The sequence below is a fragment of the Nicotiana attenuata genome, unplaced genomic scaffold, assembly GCF_001879085.1.
Source record: "Nicotiana attenuata strain UT unplaced genomic scaffold, NIATTr2, whole genome shotgun sequence".
In the NCBI taxonomy this organism is placed as follows: domain Eukaryota; kingdom Viridiplantae; phylum Streptophyta; class Magnoliopsida; order Solanales; family Solanaceae; genus Nicotiana; species Nicotiana attenuata.
The window spans coordinates 74,874-91,274 of NW_017670314.1; the positions used below are offsets into that span (position 1 = coordinate 74,874).

Genomic DNA, 16,401 nt, shown 5'->3' on the forward strand with positions numbered 1-16,401 from the left:
GATTAATTCGACTTTCAACGTTGTTTAGGTGGTTTAAGGTTGGTACAAGTTTGAATGAGGTATTAGGTGCTATCGGTTCTTTGGTTGAGGTCCCGGGGGCCTCGGGATGATTTCGGGTGGTTAACGGAAGAATTTTTGAAGTGTTGCAGCAGCTGGTTTTTCTCTCTTCTGGTATTTTCGCTTCTGCGGCTTAGGAACCGCAGAAGCGGAGCCGCAAAAGCGGCCTGGTCATCGTAGGAGCGGGTTTGGTCAGAGTTTTTCAGGTACCGCAGATGCGGAGGAAATTTCGCAGGAGCGGCCTCGCATCTGCGAGAAAGAGAACCGCAGATGCGGAAACTTGGACTTTTATTAGAACCGCAGAAGCGGCTTAAATTTCGCAGAAGCGGAACCGCATAAGCGGTTAATGGTCCGCAGAAGCGTACATTGGCTCTTTAGTGAGAGTCGCAGAAGCGACTCATTCCCGCTGACCGCAGAAGCGGTCCCTTGTCCGCAGAAGCGGAAATGCCTGTTCTGATATAGAAAATTCGAGGGTTTGATTTCATAAGTTAGAAAAAAAACCAAATTGAGCTCGGGCAAGGGCGATTTTCAGAGGGTTTTGAAGAGAAGACTATTGGGTAACGTTTCTTTAATCCCTTCTAGTTATATTTCATCATTTTGTAGTTAAATCCACCCTTTAAATTCGAATTTGGGATCAAAAATTTGAAGAAATCGGGCAAAACTTCATAGGCTAAACCATTGAGTTTTGAGTGAGCATTTGACCTCCGATTTGGGAGATTTTTATATGGTTAGACTCGTGAGAGTACGAGGTTTCCGAAAATGTGAAAATTATTCGATTCCGAGGCGTTGGCCTGAAGGGCATTTTGGTCATTTCACCTAATTTCACGCCGTAGCTTTGAATTAAATAGAAAAACCAGTTATTTGCGATGTTATTTATGATATGTAAATGTATTGAATAGATTTGGGCCATTTGGAGTCGGATACTCGTGGAAAAGGCGTGGTTTCTAGTTGATTTTGAGCTGGTTCGAGGTAAGTGGCTTGTCTAACCTTGTGTGGGGGACCTTTCCCCTTAGGATTTGATATGTGGTAATTGAGTGCCTTGTACGTGAGGTGACGAGCGCGTACTTGAGCTAATTGTTGAAAAACCCGATTTTTACTTAAGATATTGAGACTGAGTTTCCTTCATATTTGCCTTGTTTTACTTGTAGCTATAACATGTGTTAGATTAGAAAAGCATGTTTAGTTGATTTAACTTGCCTAATTGTTTAAGTTGCCTTGACTGTACTACGTGAAGCATGCTAGGCTAGTACTACCTGATGTTTGCCTTTTGTACTTCATTTCTGAATATCTTCTGGTTGTGGTTGCGCATTTACATTGGGACTACGGATGTGGGATTCCGGTAGCTCCCCCCCTTGTTTGTTTACTTTGGGACTGCGGGTTCGATTCTCGATAGATCCCCTTGCACATTTACTTTGGGAATGCGGGTTCGATTCCTGATAGATCCCCCTGCACATTTACTTTGGGACTGCGGGTTCGATTCCCGATAGATCCCCCTGCACATTTACTTTGGGACTGCGGGTTCGATTCCCGATAGATCCCCCTGCACTTTTACTTTGGGACTGCGGGTTCGATTCCCGATAGACCCCCCTGCACATTAATGGTTGGACTACGGGACAGTATTCCGGAAGATCCTTCGGACGCACACATATGATGGCTACGGGACGGTATCCCGGGAGATCCACTGGTCAGTTGAGAAAAAGGGGCTACAGGACGGTATCCTGGTAGATCCTCATTGTTGCCATTGGTATTAAGCTGTGTTTATTCTGTACTCGTGTAGTTGTTATAGCCTCGTTGACTTGTCTTATCTCACTGTTGTACTTATTATATCTGTCAGATTTTTATACTATTAAATTATTATTATTATTATTATATATTGTCTCAGTAGGGCCCTGACTTTCCTCGTCGCTACCCAACCGAGGTTAGGCTTGGCACTTACTGAGTACCGCTGTGGTGTACTCATGCCCTTCCTGCGCATATTTTTTTCATGTGCAGATCATTCAGGTACCTCCACTCAGGCGCACTATCAGTGAGGCAGGAGGACTACAGAGACTTCGAGGTAGATCTGCTGCATCCGCAGTCCGACGAGTCTCCCTCTTACTCTATCTTTAGTACTTAGTTTTCCTTCTTTCGGTTGTTAGAAATTCTGGAGTATGGAACCTTACTATTCACTTCTGTAGCCTGTGTTGCCCGTGAGTTTTCGGGTTTTGGGAATTATTTTAGGCTTGTGATATTGAGTTGTACTTGCCAAGCGGCATTCAGTACAGTTTCCTTTAGATACCTGATTTGATTTTCTCTATTTTTTCGCAAGTATTATATTTTCGCAGATGTTAGTCTTACCTGGTCATGGGGACCAGGTGCCGTCACGACATGTTCACGATTGGTGAACTAGGGTCGTGACACAATTATTTGCTATGCTACTTTTATCAAATTCAATGTCACGTCCAGAAAGTGTTGGCAAGCAAAATGGCATTTACTATCAGAAGATATCCTTTATGAAGAAAGAAGAATATTGGATCACCCGGGTACGTATTTAATGGTTAAAGTTTCCAGTTATGATATGACAATTATGAAGAATGGTTGATTTGCTTAACTTTATTACTTAGCTTTATTTTTAATTACTTCATTCATATTAACCTGATTGTTCATTTATTTCTTCTTATTGATTTTTCAACTTCATACAAAATTCACTCCACAACTTAAGGTTCGTTAAACAATATTTTTTTATGTTCATATCTTTTTAATATAGTGTTGTGTTTACATCATAGGAATAATATTGGTACTAATTAATGCATTTTTCAGACATAAAAACTAATAGAAAATTAATGCATTGTGTTTAATGCCCTAAAACTTTGGGAAAGCCTATAATCGCTTTTATGCATTCTCTACTTTAATTGAAAAAATTTCAATTCATTTTTTTTGGATAGCAAAAACTGCTTTTTTTTTATAGGTTATGAATAATAATATGCATAAAATTAAGAATAATTTTTAAAAATAAAAAAAACCACATGGTTTGAACTATATTATTCGTTCAAATTCTATGTACGTTAAATGTGTTTAAAATTAATGTACACTACTATTGAACACTATATTTTTTCGTTAATTTTATTACTAATTTCATGTGGCTAAATTCAACTTTACCATTTAATTGTATTTCATTATTTTATATTCTAATGTTATTTCAGAAGCTGACCTAACAGATGAAGAATTGAAAAATCATTGTTTGCAAAAGCTTGAAACTTTTTCGAAAGGTTGTGGAAGAAGTTTTGTGGATTTTCCAACAATGCCAAGGCCTGTTTATAATACGGAAGAAGTTGATAACAATAATAGATTAATACGAGACGAATTGCGTTATAATAAACGCGCTTTGACAGAGGAACATGAACAATTAGTAAAGAATTTGACAGATGAGCAAAAGTCAATTTATGAAAAAATAATAAGAGATGTGAATGAAGACAAAGGTGGGTTTTTCTTTTTATATGGTTTTGGAGGAACGGGCAAGACTTTTATTTGGAGAACTCTATCTTCCGCCATAAGATCTAGAGGAGATATTGTGTTAACTGTTGCATCTAGCGGGATTGCATCTTTGTTGTTACCAGGTGGTCGAACTGCTCATTCAAGATTTGTGATTCCTCTAAATGTAACTGAAGATTCAACATGTAATATAAAGCAAGGTACTCCTTTAGCAAATTTAATTACTAAGGCAAAGTAGATTATCTGGGATGAGGCACCCATGATGCATAGATATTGTTTTGAAGCTCTTGATAAAACTTTAAGAGATATTCTTAGGTTTAAAGATGCATCCAATTTACACCGACCATTTGGAGGTAAAACAATTGTTCTTGGTGGTGACTTCAGACAAATATTACCTGTTATTCCAAAAGGTAGTAGGCAAGATATTGTTAATGCTTCTCTCAATTCTTCTTATTTGTGGCCTCACTGTCAACTGTTAAAGTTAACAAAGAATATGAGATTACAAGGTAATGAAATAGGGACACATGTAGATGAGTTGAGAGTTTTTTCAAATTGGATCTTGGCAATTGGCGATGGTATAGTTGGTACTTCTGTTGATGGCAATGAAAAAGTCCAAATACCAGATGATCTTTTGATAAAACAATCAGTTGATCCAACATCTGCAATTGTAGAAAGTACGTATCCGAATTTCAACAGTCGTTGCAATGATATAGGATACCTACAACAAAGAGCCATTCTTACTCCAACTCTTGATATGGTGGAATCAATCAACGAATATATGATTTCCCTTAATGAAAGTTCTGAGAAATCATATTTGAGTTCCGATACAATCTGCAACTCTGACAGTACTTATTCAGCACTGGAACATGTACACACTCCTGAATTCTTAAATACAATTAAATGTTCTGGAGTTCCAAATCATGCTCTTACGCTAAAGGTTGGTATTCAAGTAATGTTATTAAGAAATATTGATCAGTCAGCAGGATTATATAATGGAACAAGGTTGATCATAACTAAACTTGAAAATCAAGTTATTGAAGCCAAGGTTTTAGCGGGACAGATGGCTGGACAGAAAGTGTTTATTCCAAGAATGACATTGACTCCATCTGATGCTAGAATTCCATTCAAGTTCCAGCGAAGACAATTTCCAATCATTGTATCTTTTGCCATGACAATCAACAAAAGCCAAGGACAGTCATTGTCTCACGTGGGATTATTTTTAAAGAAACCAGTTTTTACACATGGACAGCTATATGTTGCTCTTTCTCGAGTGACGAGTAGAAAGGGATTAAAAATATTGGTTTGTGATGACGATGGGAATATAACTACTGAAGCTACAAATGTTGTATTTAAAGAAGTTTTTCGAAATTTAGTCTGACACTCGAAAGATAATCAATATCTTTTTTGAGGTTTAAGTACAACTTTTGTTGCTGAAATTCATTAACCAAGTGCGACAATAGCTGTTGACAAGATATCTGAAGCATGTAATAGGTACACTTTACTTTTCTGCTCTTTTCTTATATATTTCTCTATTTCACTATTCTGTATATAAATTAACTTTTTAAAAAATATTACAAATACAAATATGTCATGATTTGCCATAACATGGATTAACAGACTTCTTACATCGCATTTTTGAAGAAGCAATGAATTTCATATACGAATTTGGTTTTAATATGGTAATTCATCAACCGGACATTGTGAAATTTCATCAAATGTAATTGGATTAAATAAACTTATGGATGTTTCAGTGTACTGATAATCGGTCTACTCATTTTTTGGTTTGAAATATAGTTAGTGTGATAAGCATCCACTTTTTTATAAATTAATCAGCTTTATTGTTGGTTCTCATAGCAGATGCATTGGAACGAAGGGAGTAACTTGGCGGCCAATCGACTATAATGTTACTTGCAGTTCCAGAAGTGCATTTCTTTTGTGTTTGTGTGTGTGTGTGTGTGGGGAGAATAACTAGAAACATATTCAAGTTTTAAGGCTTTGAACTGCTTCACATAAATGAGAGATGAGTTGTGCATATACCAATTGTTAAAATGCTTACCACTTAGTCAGTTTTTTCCAGTAAGTAGTCTAACTTTCCCTTTCATGTTCAGTTGTGTTAATTGCAACAAATTATAACCTGGATTTTTACAACATTCTATTTGGAACGACTAACTAAATGTAATTTATTTTTGTTTTCTTATTTTCTGCATTTTTACAGTTTTGTAATGTCGATTTGAAAGAGGGGATTGTCACTGGTGGTTCAATGTCAGCTTCTGAATTTCAGTCTGTTCGCAGGTGTGTTGTTCTTTCTAGCGAAAGGGTCGTAGCGCGATTCTGATTCTAAATTCGGTTTATAATAAACAAGCCCAATTTGCAATTACTGAAGGCAAAAAGGAGCTGGGAGATGCATCATAACTTTATTTTTCAAGCTGGCGAGCAGTATGCTGAATTTGTAGCACATGCTATGTTGTTGAAATCTGAGATTCAAATTGCAGCTCCAAATCAAATGTTCGACTGCTTAAGCCACTGCTTCAAATTTGGCATTATTACTGGAAAGATGTGCAATGTGAGATTTCAAAGGTGATTGGATTTCAAAGAGGAATACGTTTCCACAACTTTATTTGCCATTATGAGTCTCTTAGAAGTACAATAGGATTTTTCTTATATTTAATTTGGTGGTTATACATTTTAACAAATTAAAGGTTAATTTAGTTCTTTATTCTTCACTTAGGATTTTTCTGATATTCTGTTTGGCAGTACATGTTAATGATGAAGCAAATATTTTAGCAAGCCTTATATATGTATTTAATAATGTACAGTTGTTATGTACAATCTTTTATATGTTATGTTTTATCAAGGGGTAATATTGCACAAGTATTAACTTCCCAACATTCTATCTTACATTTTTGTGGACTAACAAAAGTTCACACCCCATTCAGGCGTGTAATTATATTGAAACAATATGATTTTCTAAGTTGTGTGCTTAAAAAATAAATCAACTAATAGTCGGTAATACTAAACAAAGAACAAATCTCTCCATATCAATAACTTCCAAATAACATTAAATTAATTTGTATATTATCAATGATCAAATATTGGAATTTATAAGTTATATAAGATAATGCATAACCTTCCAAAACTGCTCTTACGTGCAAAAATCTTAAGCTGCTTTGCCTTTAAAAGATTAGTCTGTCATATACCTAAACCTTCATAACCATAATGCATAATTTTAATTTAAAAAATAATAATTTAATTAACCAACTTAGCTATGCAAACATCAAAGAGAGAAAAAAAATCGATGCAATCATGGAGGGTTTATTAATTCAAGCTGTAATTTGACCGATGAATACAAATAAATGGCATGGAAAAATCTTTTAGAAACAACAAACACAAATTCATTTATTTCTGTTTTGGTTTAATTCTTTTGAATACGGTCACTAAATTTTTACTTGAATATACTTTTTTTCCTATTATTGCTCTCCGTTCATTTTCTCATTAAATTAATCCGCGCATCACGGGTACGTATACTAGTACTTAAGAAAATAATTTCTCTAAATTTGTTCCATTATCGCTCTTGAGGATCTTAACGCTCTGGCTAAATTGTTTGTCTTTAGCAAAACAAAAATTCAGCATTTGTGCCACTTCTTTCTTATCAGTTAACAAAAGATTCATATACCACGAGAATAATCATCAACTATAGTTAAAAGATATGACGCTCCATAGAAAGATAGAGTGCAATATGACCCCATAAACCATAATGAATCAATTCAAAAATACCAAAAGCTCTAGAATTACTCAAAGGAAATTTCTTTCTGGTTTGTTTTGCAAGAAGATATACGTTACCACTTTTATTCAAGACATCATTATGCAGAAATTAATCTAGTCACTTGTTGAGATGGATGTCCTAATCGCCTATGCTAAAGGTCCAGTTAGCCTATATTGTCCATCTTCAAAGCATGAACCTATTGTCTGTTCCAAAAATTGTAGAGTCCGTCTTTTCTTTTACCCTCTCCAATTAGCATTCTCGAGGTGCGGTCCTGTATGACACACAAATTTTTAGTTAATGTGACAAAATAATCCAGTTGATCTATCAATTGTGATACAGATATTAAGTTGCACGTTAGGCGCGGAACATAGAGAATATTTTTAAGAACCAAATTGCCTTCAAGCTTGGAGGTTGCTTCCATTCGGTAAAGTTACGGGGCATCTTGGTATTTCCTACAGATTATTTAAAAGTTGTAAACTACCTGTCATATTATTAAATGCCTCTGTATCGATGATCCACGATGTATTTTTGCACTTACTCATCACCGTCTCACTTGAACTTGACTGTTGATTATTAAATATTGCGAACAATGTTTGCCATTGTTCCCTGCTAAAGCCCGACACTCCCAATTTTCTGCTAGATCTGTTGTTGCTGCACTTGGTCCGCCTCCTGCAGCATGTACTGCATTTGCCCGTACAGCACCTCCGCGACTGTGGGACCCATATAAATAAAAGAAAAAGAAAAAAAAGACAACAAGTTGCTTAAACGTGCAATTTGCAAATCAGATTTTGCAAAAGACAAATCTGATTTGGAAAGATGCAAATCTGATTTTAGAAAGCCAAATCTGGAAACTTTTCCTATAAATAGAAGCTTACGTTCTTCATTTCAGATACACCAAAATCAGAGAGAGTGCAATAGAGCGTAGAGAGAGTAATCCACAGATTGTAGTCTGTGAGATAAATAGTGAGTGGGGATAATATTGTAGTGAGGTGTTTAAAATAAAGAGTGTTATTTCTTTCGAAGTTGTAGTAGTCTCTTGACACTACTAAGTTGTAATATTATAAGTGGTAATATTGCTTCGCTGGGGTATTGTATTTTATCCCGTTAAAATATTTGGTGTCGTTGTTACTCTCTTGTGTTATTGTTATTTATCGTAGATATTATTCCCGGGCGGGATATTTATTTTTTATTTTCCAACAACGTGGTATCAGAGCCATGGCGAGTAATGGTCTGCTGTCTTTTCAGTATCCCCGTCTCACAAATAATTATGAGAAATGGTGTCTACGTATGAAAGCCATTCTAGGCTCCCAGGATGTGTGGGAAATCGTAGATAGAGGGTATGCAAAACCCGATAATGAGGAAGCTCTGCCTCAAAATGAAAAAGATGTCTTGGCAAAGACAAGGAAGAAGGATCAACAAGCCCTCACGTTCATCCACCAATGTTTGGATGATGCCATGTTTGAGAAGGTGGCAGATGCTACCGCCTCAAAGGAAGATTGGGAGATTTTACAAAATTCTCTTCAAGGAGTTGACAAGGTGAGGAAGGTAAAACTTCAAACTCTAAGGGCTGATTTTGAAGTTTTAAAAATGAAAGAATGCGAATGCATTTCGGATTATTGTTCAAAAGTAAAGGCTGTTGTGAATCAATTAAGAAGATACCGGGAGGACATAAAAGATGTTCGTGTGGTAGAAAAGATCCTTCGCACTTTAACACCTAAATTCGATTTTGTGGTGTGTGCTATTGAAGAGTCTAAAGATTTAGACTCAATGATGGTGGAGCAATTGGAGGGTTCTTTACAGGCCCATGAAGAAAAGATCAAGAGGAGACAAGAAGTGCCATTGGAGTAACTTCTTAAAACTCAGGCATCCTTCAAGGGTTATGGAGGTGAAAAAAGCTATCGAGGGAATGGACGAGGACGAGGCCATGGCGGTCATGGACGAGGAAGAAGTAACGGTAACAACTTCAACAATGAAGCTAAAATCCACCAAACATTCAGAGGTCGTGGTCATGGACATAGAGGAGGAAGAGGACGTGGCTACTATCAAGAAAATAATGGACAAAGGTATGACAAATCAAAATTTGAGTGCTATAATTGTCATAAATTTGGCCATTACTCTTGGGAATTTCGTAGCAATGTTGAAGAGAAAGCTAACCTTATTGACGACAAGAAAGAAGAAGATGAGTCAACGTTATTGCTGGCACTCAAGGAAGAAGACAGGGATGATTGCAGCTCGTGGTATTTGGACAATGGAGCAAGCAATCATATGTGTGGATGCAAAGAAAAGTTTGTGGAGATCAATAAAATGGTGAGAGGTAATGTGTCCTTTGGAGATACCTCAAAGATTCAAATCGAAGGGATAGGTACGATTCTAATCTCTTGTAAAGATGGTAGTCACAAGCTAATTCAAGATGTTTATTATGTGCCAAAATTAAAAAGTAATATTTTGAGTTTGGGCCAACTTCTTGAAAAGGAATATGACATCCACATGAAAAATATGCATCTTTGGCTTAGAGATTCAAGTGGAATTCTAATTGCTAAAGTGCATGTGGCAAAGAATAGATTATTTTCTTTGAGTCTTAAAACAATTGATGCAAAGTGTTTGAAGGCTAATGTGCAAGATGAATCATGGTGTTGGCACATGCGATTTGGGCACTTGAATTTTGAAGCGCTCAAAACAATGGGAGAAAAGAATATGGTACATGGGATACCATCCAAATCAACTGTGTGAAGCTTGTCTTCTTGGAAAACATGCAAGGAGAAGTTTTCCAAAGGAGGCCATGTCAAGATCAACCAAGCCGCTCCAGCTTGTTCACATTGATGTGTGTGGACCAATCAATCCACCTTCCTTTGGTAAAAGTAAATACTTTCTGCTCTTCATTGATGGTTTTAGTAGAAAGACTTGGGTTTATTTCTTGAACCAAAAATCTGAAGCTTTTGCTGTTTTTAAAAATTTCAAAGTACTTGTGGAGAAAGAAAGTGGCTATGAAATTAAAGCTCTAAGGTCCGATAGAGGAGGCGAATTCACTTCAAACGAATTTAATGACTTTTGTCAGTCTCATGGAATTCGTCGCCCTCTAACGGTACCTTATTCACCCCAACAAAATGGTGTTGCATAGAGAAAGAATCGAACGATTCTTAATAAGGCTAGATGTATGTTGAAAGCTAAAAATATGCCCAAGGAATTTTGGGCCGAAGTTGTTTCTTGTGCAGTTTATTTGAACAACAGGTCTCTAACAAGAAATGTTAGAGATCAAACCCCCCAAGAAGCATGGAGTGGAAGAAAATCAAGTGTCAAGCACTTGAGAATCTTTGGGAGCATAGCCTATGCTCATGTGCCACAGCAAGGGAGAGCGAAGCTTGACGATCGAAGTGTCAAGCATGTGTTTGTTGGCTATGATACGAGTTCAAAAGGATACAAGTTATACAACCCAAGCAGTGGTAAGGTGGTGGTAAGTCGCGATGTTGAATTTGATGAAGAATTGGCATGGGATTGGGAAGCTCAGGAAGAAACTTCATATGATTTTCTTCCATATTTTGGTGGTGAAGAAGAACCAGAGACCGTGGAACCTGTGCAGGATACAACTCCACCTCCTTCTCCAACCAATGTTGCATCTCCCTCTTCCCAAGAAAGTTCAAATGAACAACCGCAAAGGACAAGGAGTATTCAAGAGCTCTATGAGGACACTGAAGAAGTTACTAATTTTGATTTTTTATGTTGTCTCTTTGCTGACAGTGAACCAATGAACTTTGATGAAGCTGTTAGAAACAAAAAGTGGAGACAAGCCATGGAGGAGGAGATTGAGTCAATAGCGAAGAACAACACTTGGGATTAACAACTCTTCCCAAGGGTCATCGAGCAATTGGAGTGAAATGGGTACACAAAATAAAGAAGAATGCTGATGGAGATGTGGAGAAATACAAGGCACGACTTGTGGCTAAAGGCTACAAGCAAAGGCAAGGCATTGACTATGAAGAAGTCTATGCACCTGTCGCCCGCATGGAGACAATTCGTTTGCTGATCTCTTTGGCGGCACAAATGAAGTGGAAGATCCATCAACTAGATGTCAAGTCAGCTTTCTTGAATGGCTATCTTGAAGAAGAAGTCTATGTTGAACAACTATTGGGATTCGTGGTAAAAAACCATGAAGATAAAGTGTTGCGGTTGAAGAAAGATTTATATGAATTAAAGCAAGCCCCACGAGCATGGAATAGTTGCATCGACAAGTATTTTCAAGACAATGGGTTTACTCGTTGTCTCCATGAATATGCTCTTTACCTTAAAGTTCATACTAATGGAGATATCTTGCTTGTTTGTCTTTATGTTGATGATCTTATTTTCACGGGCAATAACCCAAGTTTGTTTGAAGCTTTTAAGAAAGATATGTCCCGTGTGTTCGAGATGACTGACGTAGGGCTCATGTCATATTACCTGGGCCTAGAAGTGAAGCAGATGGAGGATGGAATTTTTATCTCTCAAGAAAGCTATACAAAAGAGATATTGAAGAAGTTCAACATGCTCGATTGCAACCCCGTGAACACACCGATGGAGAGTGGGACAAAATTGTCCAAGTTTGATGAAGGAGAAAAAGTGGATCCCACATTTTCCAAAAGTCTTGTGGGAAGTTTGAGGTACTTGACTTGTACCAGGCCAGATAAACTCATTGTAGTTGGAGTAGTAAGCCGCTTCATGGAGGCTCCTACCTCCACTCATTTCAAAGTCACTAGAAGAATTCTTCGGTACCTAAAAGGTACGACTGACTTTGGGTTATTTTATTCTTCTTCTAATGATTTCAACCTTATGGGATTTTGTGATAGTGATTATGCCGGAGATATTGATGATAGAAAAAGTACAACTGGTTTTGTATTTTTCTTGGGTGATTCTGTTATTTCTTGGAGTTCAAAGAAACAATCCATTGTTACTCTCTCGACTTGTGAAGCTAAATATATAGCAGCAACATCCTGTACCTGTCATGCTATTTGGCTGAGAAGATTATTGAAGGAGCTCAATTTACCACAAATTGAAGCTACAGAGATTTGTATTCATAACAAATCCGCACAGGCACTCGCGAAGAATCCAGTGTATCACGATCGAAGCAAGCATATTGATACAAGGTATCACTTCATCAGAGAATGCATTGCCAAGAAGGAAGTTGAGCTCAAATATGTGAAGTCTCATGATCAAGTTGCTGATATTTTTTACAAAGCCTCTCAAGTTTGATGACTTCCAGAGATTGAGATCAGGACTTGGAATGAAGAAGAAAAATTAAAATTAAGGGAGAGATTTGTGGGACCCATATAAATAAAAGAAAAAGAAAAAGAAGACAACAAGTTGCTTAAACGTGCAATTTGCAAATCAGATTTTGCAAAAGACAAATCTGATTTTAGAAAGCCAAATCTGGAAACTTTTCCTATAAATAGAAGCTTTCGTTCTTCATTTCAGATACACCAAAATCAGAGAGAGTGCAATAGAGCGTAGAGAGAGTAATTCACAGATTGTAGTCTGTGAGATAAATAGTGAGTGAGAGTAATATTGTAGTGAGGTGTTTAAAATAAAGAGTGTTATTTCTTTCGAAGTTGTAATAGTCTCTTGACACTACTAAGTTGTAATATTATAGTGGTAATATTGCTCCGCTGGGGTATTGTATTTTATCCCGTTAAAATATTTGGTGTCGTTGTTACTCTCTTGTGTTATTGTTATTTATCGTACATATTATTCCTGGGCGGGATATTTTTTTTTATCCCAACAGCGACCACATCCTCTGATTGAGCCACCACTTTGCGGCTACTGTTGTCCCTTACCGCAGCTACTAATTTTCTCGTCGCCAAGGGAACGGTCTCCCCACCAGTCGGGATAGCTAATAACCAGGAAATAATTCTTCACATCGTACTTTGATTGTTTGCAATAAGATTAAACCGAAAACTTATCCTTTTCTTCATGTCAACTTTTATACAGTGGTGTGTTTTGCACTGCAAAATTCATCATGTCATTATGCTCATTCATTCCTCGAATCATAATCTTTGATCATTCTTCCTGACCCAGTTTGAGTAAGTTCGATTCAACGCCGGTAGTGTATCCTGGGAAAACAAGTTTGATTGCGCCGTCCCATACATCATCTTATCCTATCCCAACAGGAAAAGACTTACATTCTCCTCTTCCCTTTTCTTCTCCAATATTGTACCAAGATCACTAGTGCAGTTTCTGCACTTGCAAATCAGACAAGCTCTTCCCAAAGTTTCGTTAGTTTGCCATAGTAATCAACTATGGACAAACCCTTTTGTTTGTGTTCTGCAAGATCAGCCTTTAATTGCTATATTCCCGGACCATTGCTCATGGAAAAATACTCGGACATATTAAAAAATAGCTAGATTTACAAGTGGTCATTTAAATATAGCCACAATTTTAAAAGTCATCGAAATTTAGCCACTTTTCATGTAAAGATAAATCTGGATAAAAACACTGTTAAAAATCCGGAAAATACTCCTGTATACTTTGCTGGAACTATAGTATATTATATTGGAGCCAGCAAAGTATACCAGTCCAGCATAATATGCTGGAAGTTCATACACAGGTGCACCGAACTCCAATATATTATGTTGGACCGGTCTCTGTTGCAGCAAAATAGTGGCTATTTTTCAATGACTTGACAAACGCTGACTATTTTTGAATGACCAGTCCATAATTGACTAGCCCGTGCTATTTTAACAAAAATACTCCTTAATACTTGCCCACAAGTCTTCGGCGACCTCCACAAGTCTTCAGTTCCCAAAACTCTCTTTTGGTCATTTGATCATCCCGTCGATAAATTGAACTTCTTTCTTGTAGAGGCGGATCCAAGATTTGGAGGTTTTGGGTGCCAAGCTAATCGATTTGATCAACTCGGGTGTCGGTTCGGGTTATTCATCTTTTTTATTTATATAGACAAATCGATTAAACGAAAAAAGTATAATAACTATAACTAATTGACGCAACCATAAAACCTCCAAAAATAATATTAATATTATAAACATACATCACCTATTTGCAATTGTCCTCGACGAGTTTTCATATTATGAAAACGATTTATAATGACATAATTACTTACATTTGTGAATACATCACGATCTATGTAACAAACTAAACAACAGGTAAAATCAGAGTCAACTTCACAAGTAAATATACATATGAATAAGTCTTCACAATATTTGCCTCAACCAATGCTTTTGCCAAATCACTAGTTCCTTGTAAATTGGAGAACTTGGGATTACCAGCTCGCATATGAACTATAAAAGTATCAAGTTGATAACTCAAGTCTCAAATCTGTACTCCATCAAACTCACTTGGGTAATATTTTGCTAAAGTGATTATTCTACCTTTATCAAAATTAGCAAAAGAATTGGCTGGATTCAAGCTAGTCATCCCGAGAAGAAAATCGCTACTCACTACATCAAAACGGTCATTAAGCTCTTGAAGTTTTACATCAATTACAACATAAAAGATATCAACACGCAAGTAGTGTGAATAGCAAACACCAAAAGACTTGCGCTTCGACTTTCCAGGAAAATAAAATTTATCCATCTTGGGAATCAAAATGTCATACATAACACAAAATGATGAAACACCATCTAGTAAAGATTCACATCCATTCTCTCATATCTTGCAATCTTTTCTTTGTGATGTTAAGAAACTCCACGGCATTAACAATATCATTATCCCTCTTGTGTAGGATCTTGTCCAACTCATTTGATATTGCCAAACTTTCAACATCAAGTGAAGCATAAAAACAAATTTGAATGTTGTTATCTCACTCAAAAGATATTTTGCTTCATTTCTCTCATTTGAGGTAGAACCTTCATATTTAATCACTTAAAGCACACGAACAATAGATGAGAAAATAACAATAAAGTTATCTAATATTTTGAAATGTGACCCCCAACGAGTGTCACCTGGTCTTTGAAGCCTGCATTCTTGATTTAGTCCTCGCCCAGTATAAACTTCACCGGACTCAAGTAATTGCTCCAACTTTTCAGCTTGAAGATGTCGAAGCAAATCTCTGCGCTTAAAAGATCCTCCAATGACATTCAACACGTTAGTAACATGACAAAAGAAGTCCTCAACATCCAAATTCTTTTTAGCAATAGCTACAAGTGTTATCGCAAAGCAATGAATGTAATATGCCGATGAACTATCTTTCATAATCAAATTCTTGAGACCACTTATCTCCCCCCTCATGTTACTAGCTCCATCATAACCTTGTCCACGTATTTGTGATGGACTTAGTGAGTGCTCCGAAAGCAAAGAGTAGATTTCTTCCTTCAACGAGCATGCCGATGTATCACTAACATGGACAAGACCAACAAATGGCTCTACCACTTCACCATTCTTATCAACATAACGCAAAACAAGAGCCATATGTTCTTTGTGTGAGATATCTTTGGGCTCATCAACTAATATACCAAGGTAATCTCCATTCAAGTCTCCAATTATAGCCTTTATTGTTTTCTTTTGCACAAACATTGATAATATCCTTTTGGATCATAGGACAAGTCCAAGTATCATTTTGTGGAGCATTTTCTAATATGACTTTTCCCATATCCGGATGTTTGTCCTCATGCCACCATAAGAATCCTAGAAAGAGGCCTTGATTAGTTGAAGTTTCACTTTCATCATGACCCCTAAAAGGTAATCCATACAACAATAGAAGTCTTGCCACATCAATTGATGCTTCTAAACGCATCCGATACTCACTTTTCAACTTATAGGAGTGCTTATCAAAAAACTTGAATTGACTGATGTTGATTTGATAAGTCTAGCATCTTCTTAAAACATTTATCATGGACACTATTAACACCACCAACATATAAACGAAATCTTTCAAGACCCTTATTCTAAGCCTTAAAACCATTCTTTGTATAAAAATTCGCCCGTACTTTTCCATGAATAAATTTATTTTTGAACAAACAACAACATAAGCAATATCCCGCATCTTTCTTCACACGATACTCCAACCATTTAGAAAATTGGCCCTTGAACTGTCACAACCCAAATTCATTGGTCGTTATGGCACCTAACCCAACCCGCTAGGTAAGACAACTACTAACTATTCAATTTCAATATTATTAATTAAACAA

At 36.7% G+C, this 16,401-nt stretch overlaps 1 protein-coding gene and 1 pseudogene across 1 annotated transcript; one reads left to right on the forward strand and one right to left on the reverse strand.

Annotated features, from left to right (window-relative positions):
- LOC109237687 overlaps window positions 1-6,109 on the forward strand; it is a 22,053-nt pseudogene extending 15,944 nt beyond the window's left edge.
- A 9,027-nt stretch (window positions 6,110-15,136) lies between these two features.
- LOC109237688 (zinc finger MYM-type protein 1-like) lies at window positions 15,137-15,787 on the reverse strand. The gene has a single exon (XM_019404022.1). It carries the CDS (start codon window positions 15,785-15,787, stop codon window positions 15,137-15,139), a length of 651 nt encoding a protein of 216 aa, XP_019259567.1.
- Between the last annotated feature and the right edge of the window lie 614 nt (window positions 15,788-16,401).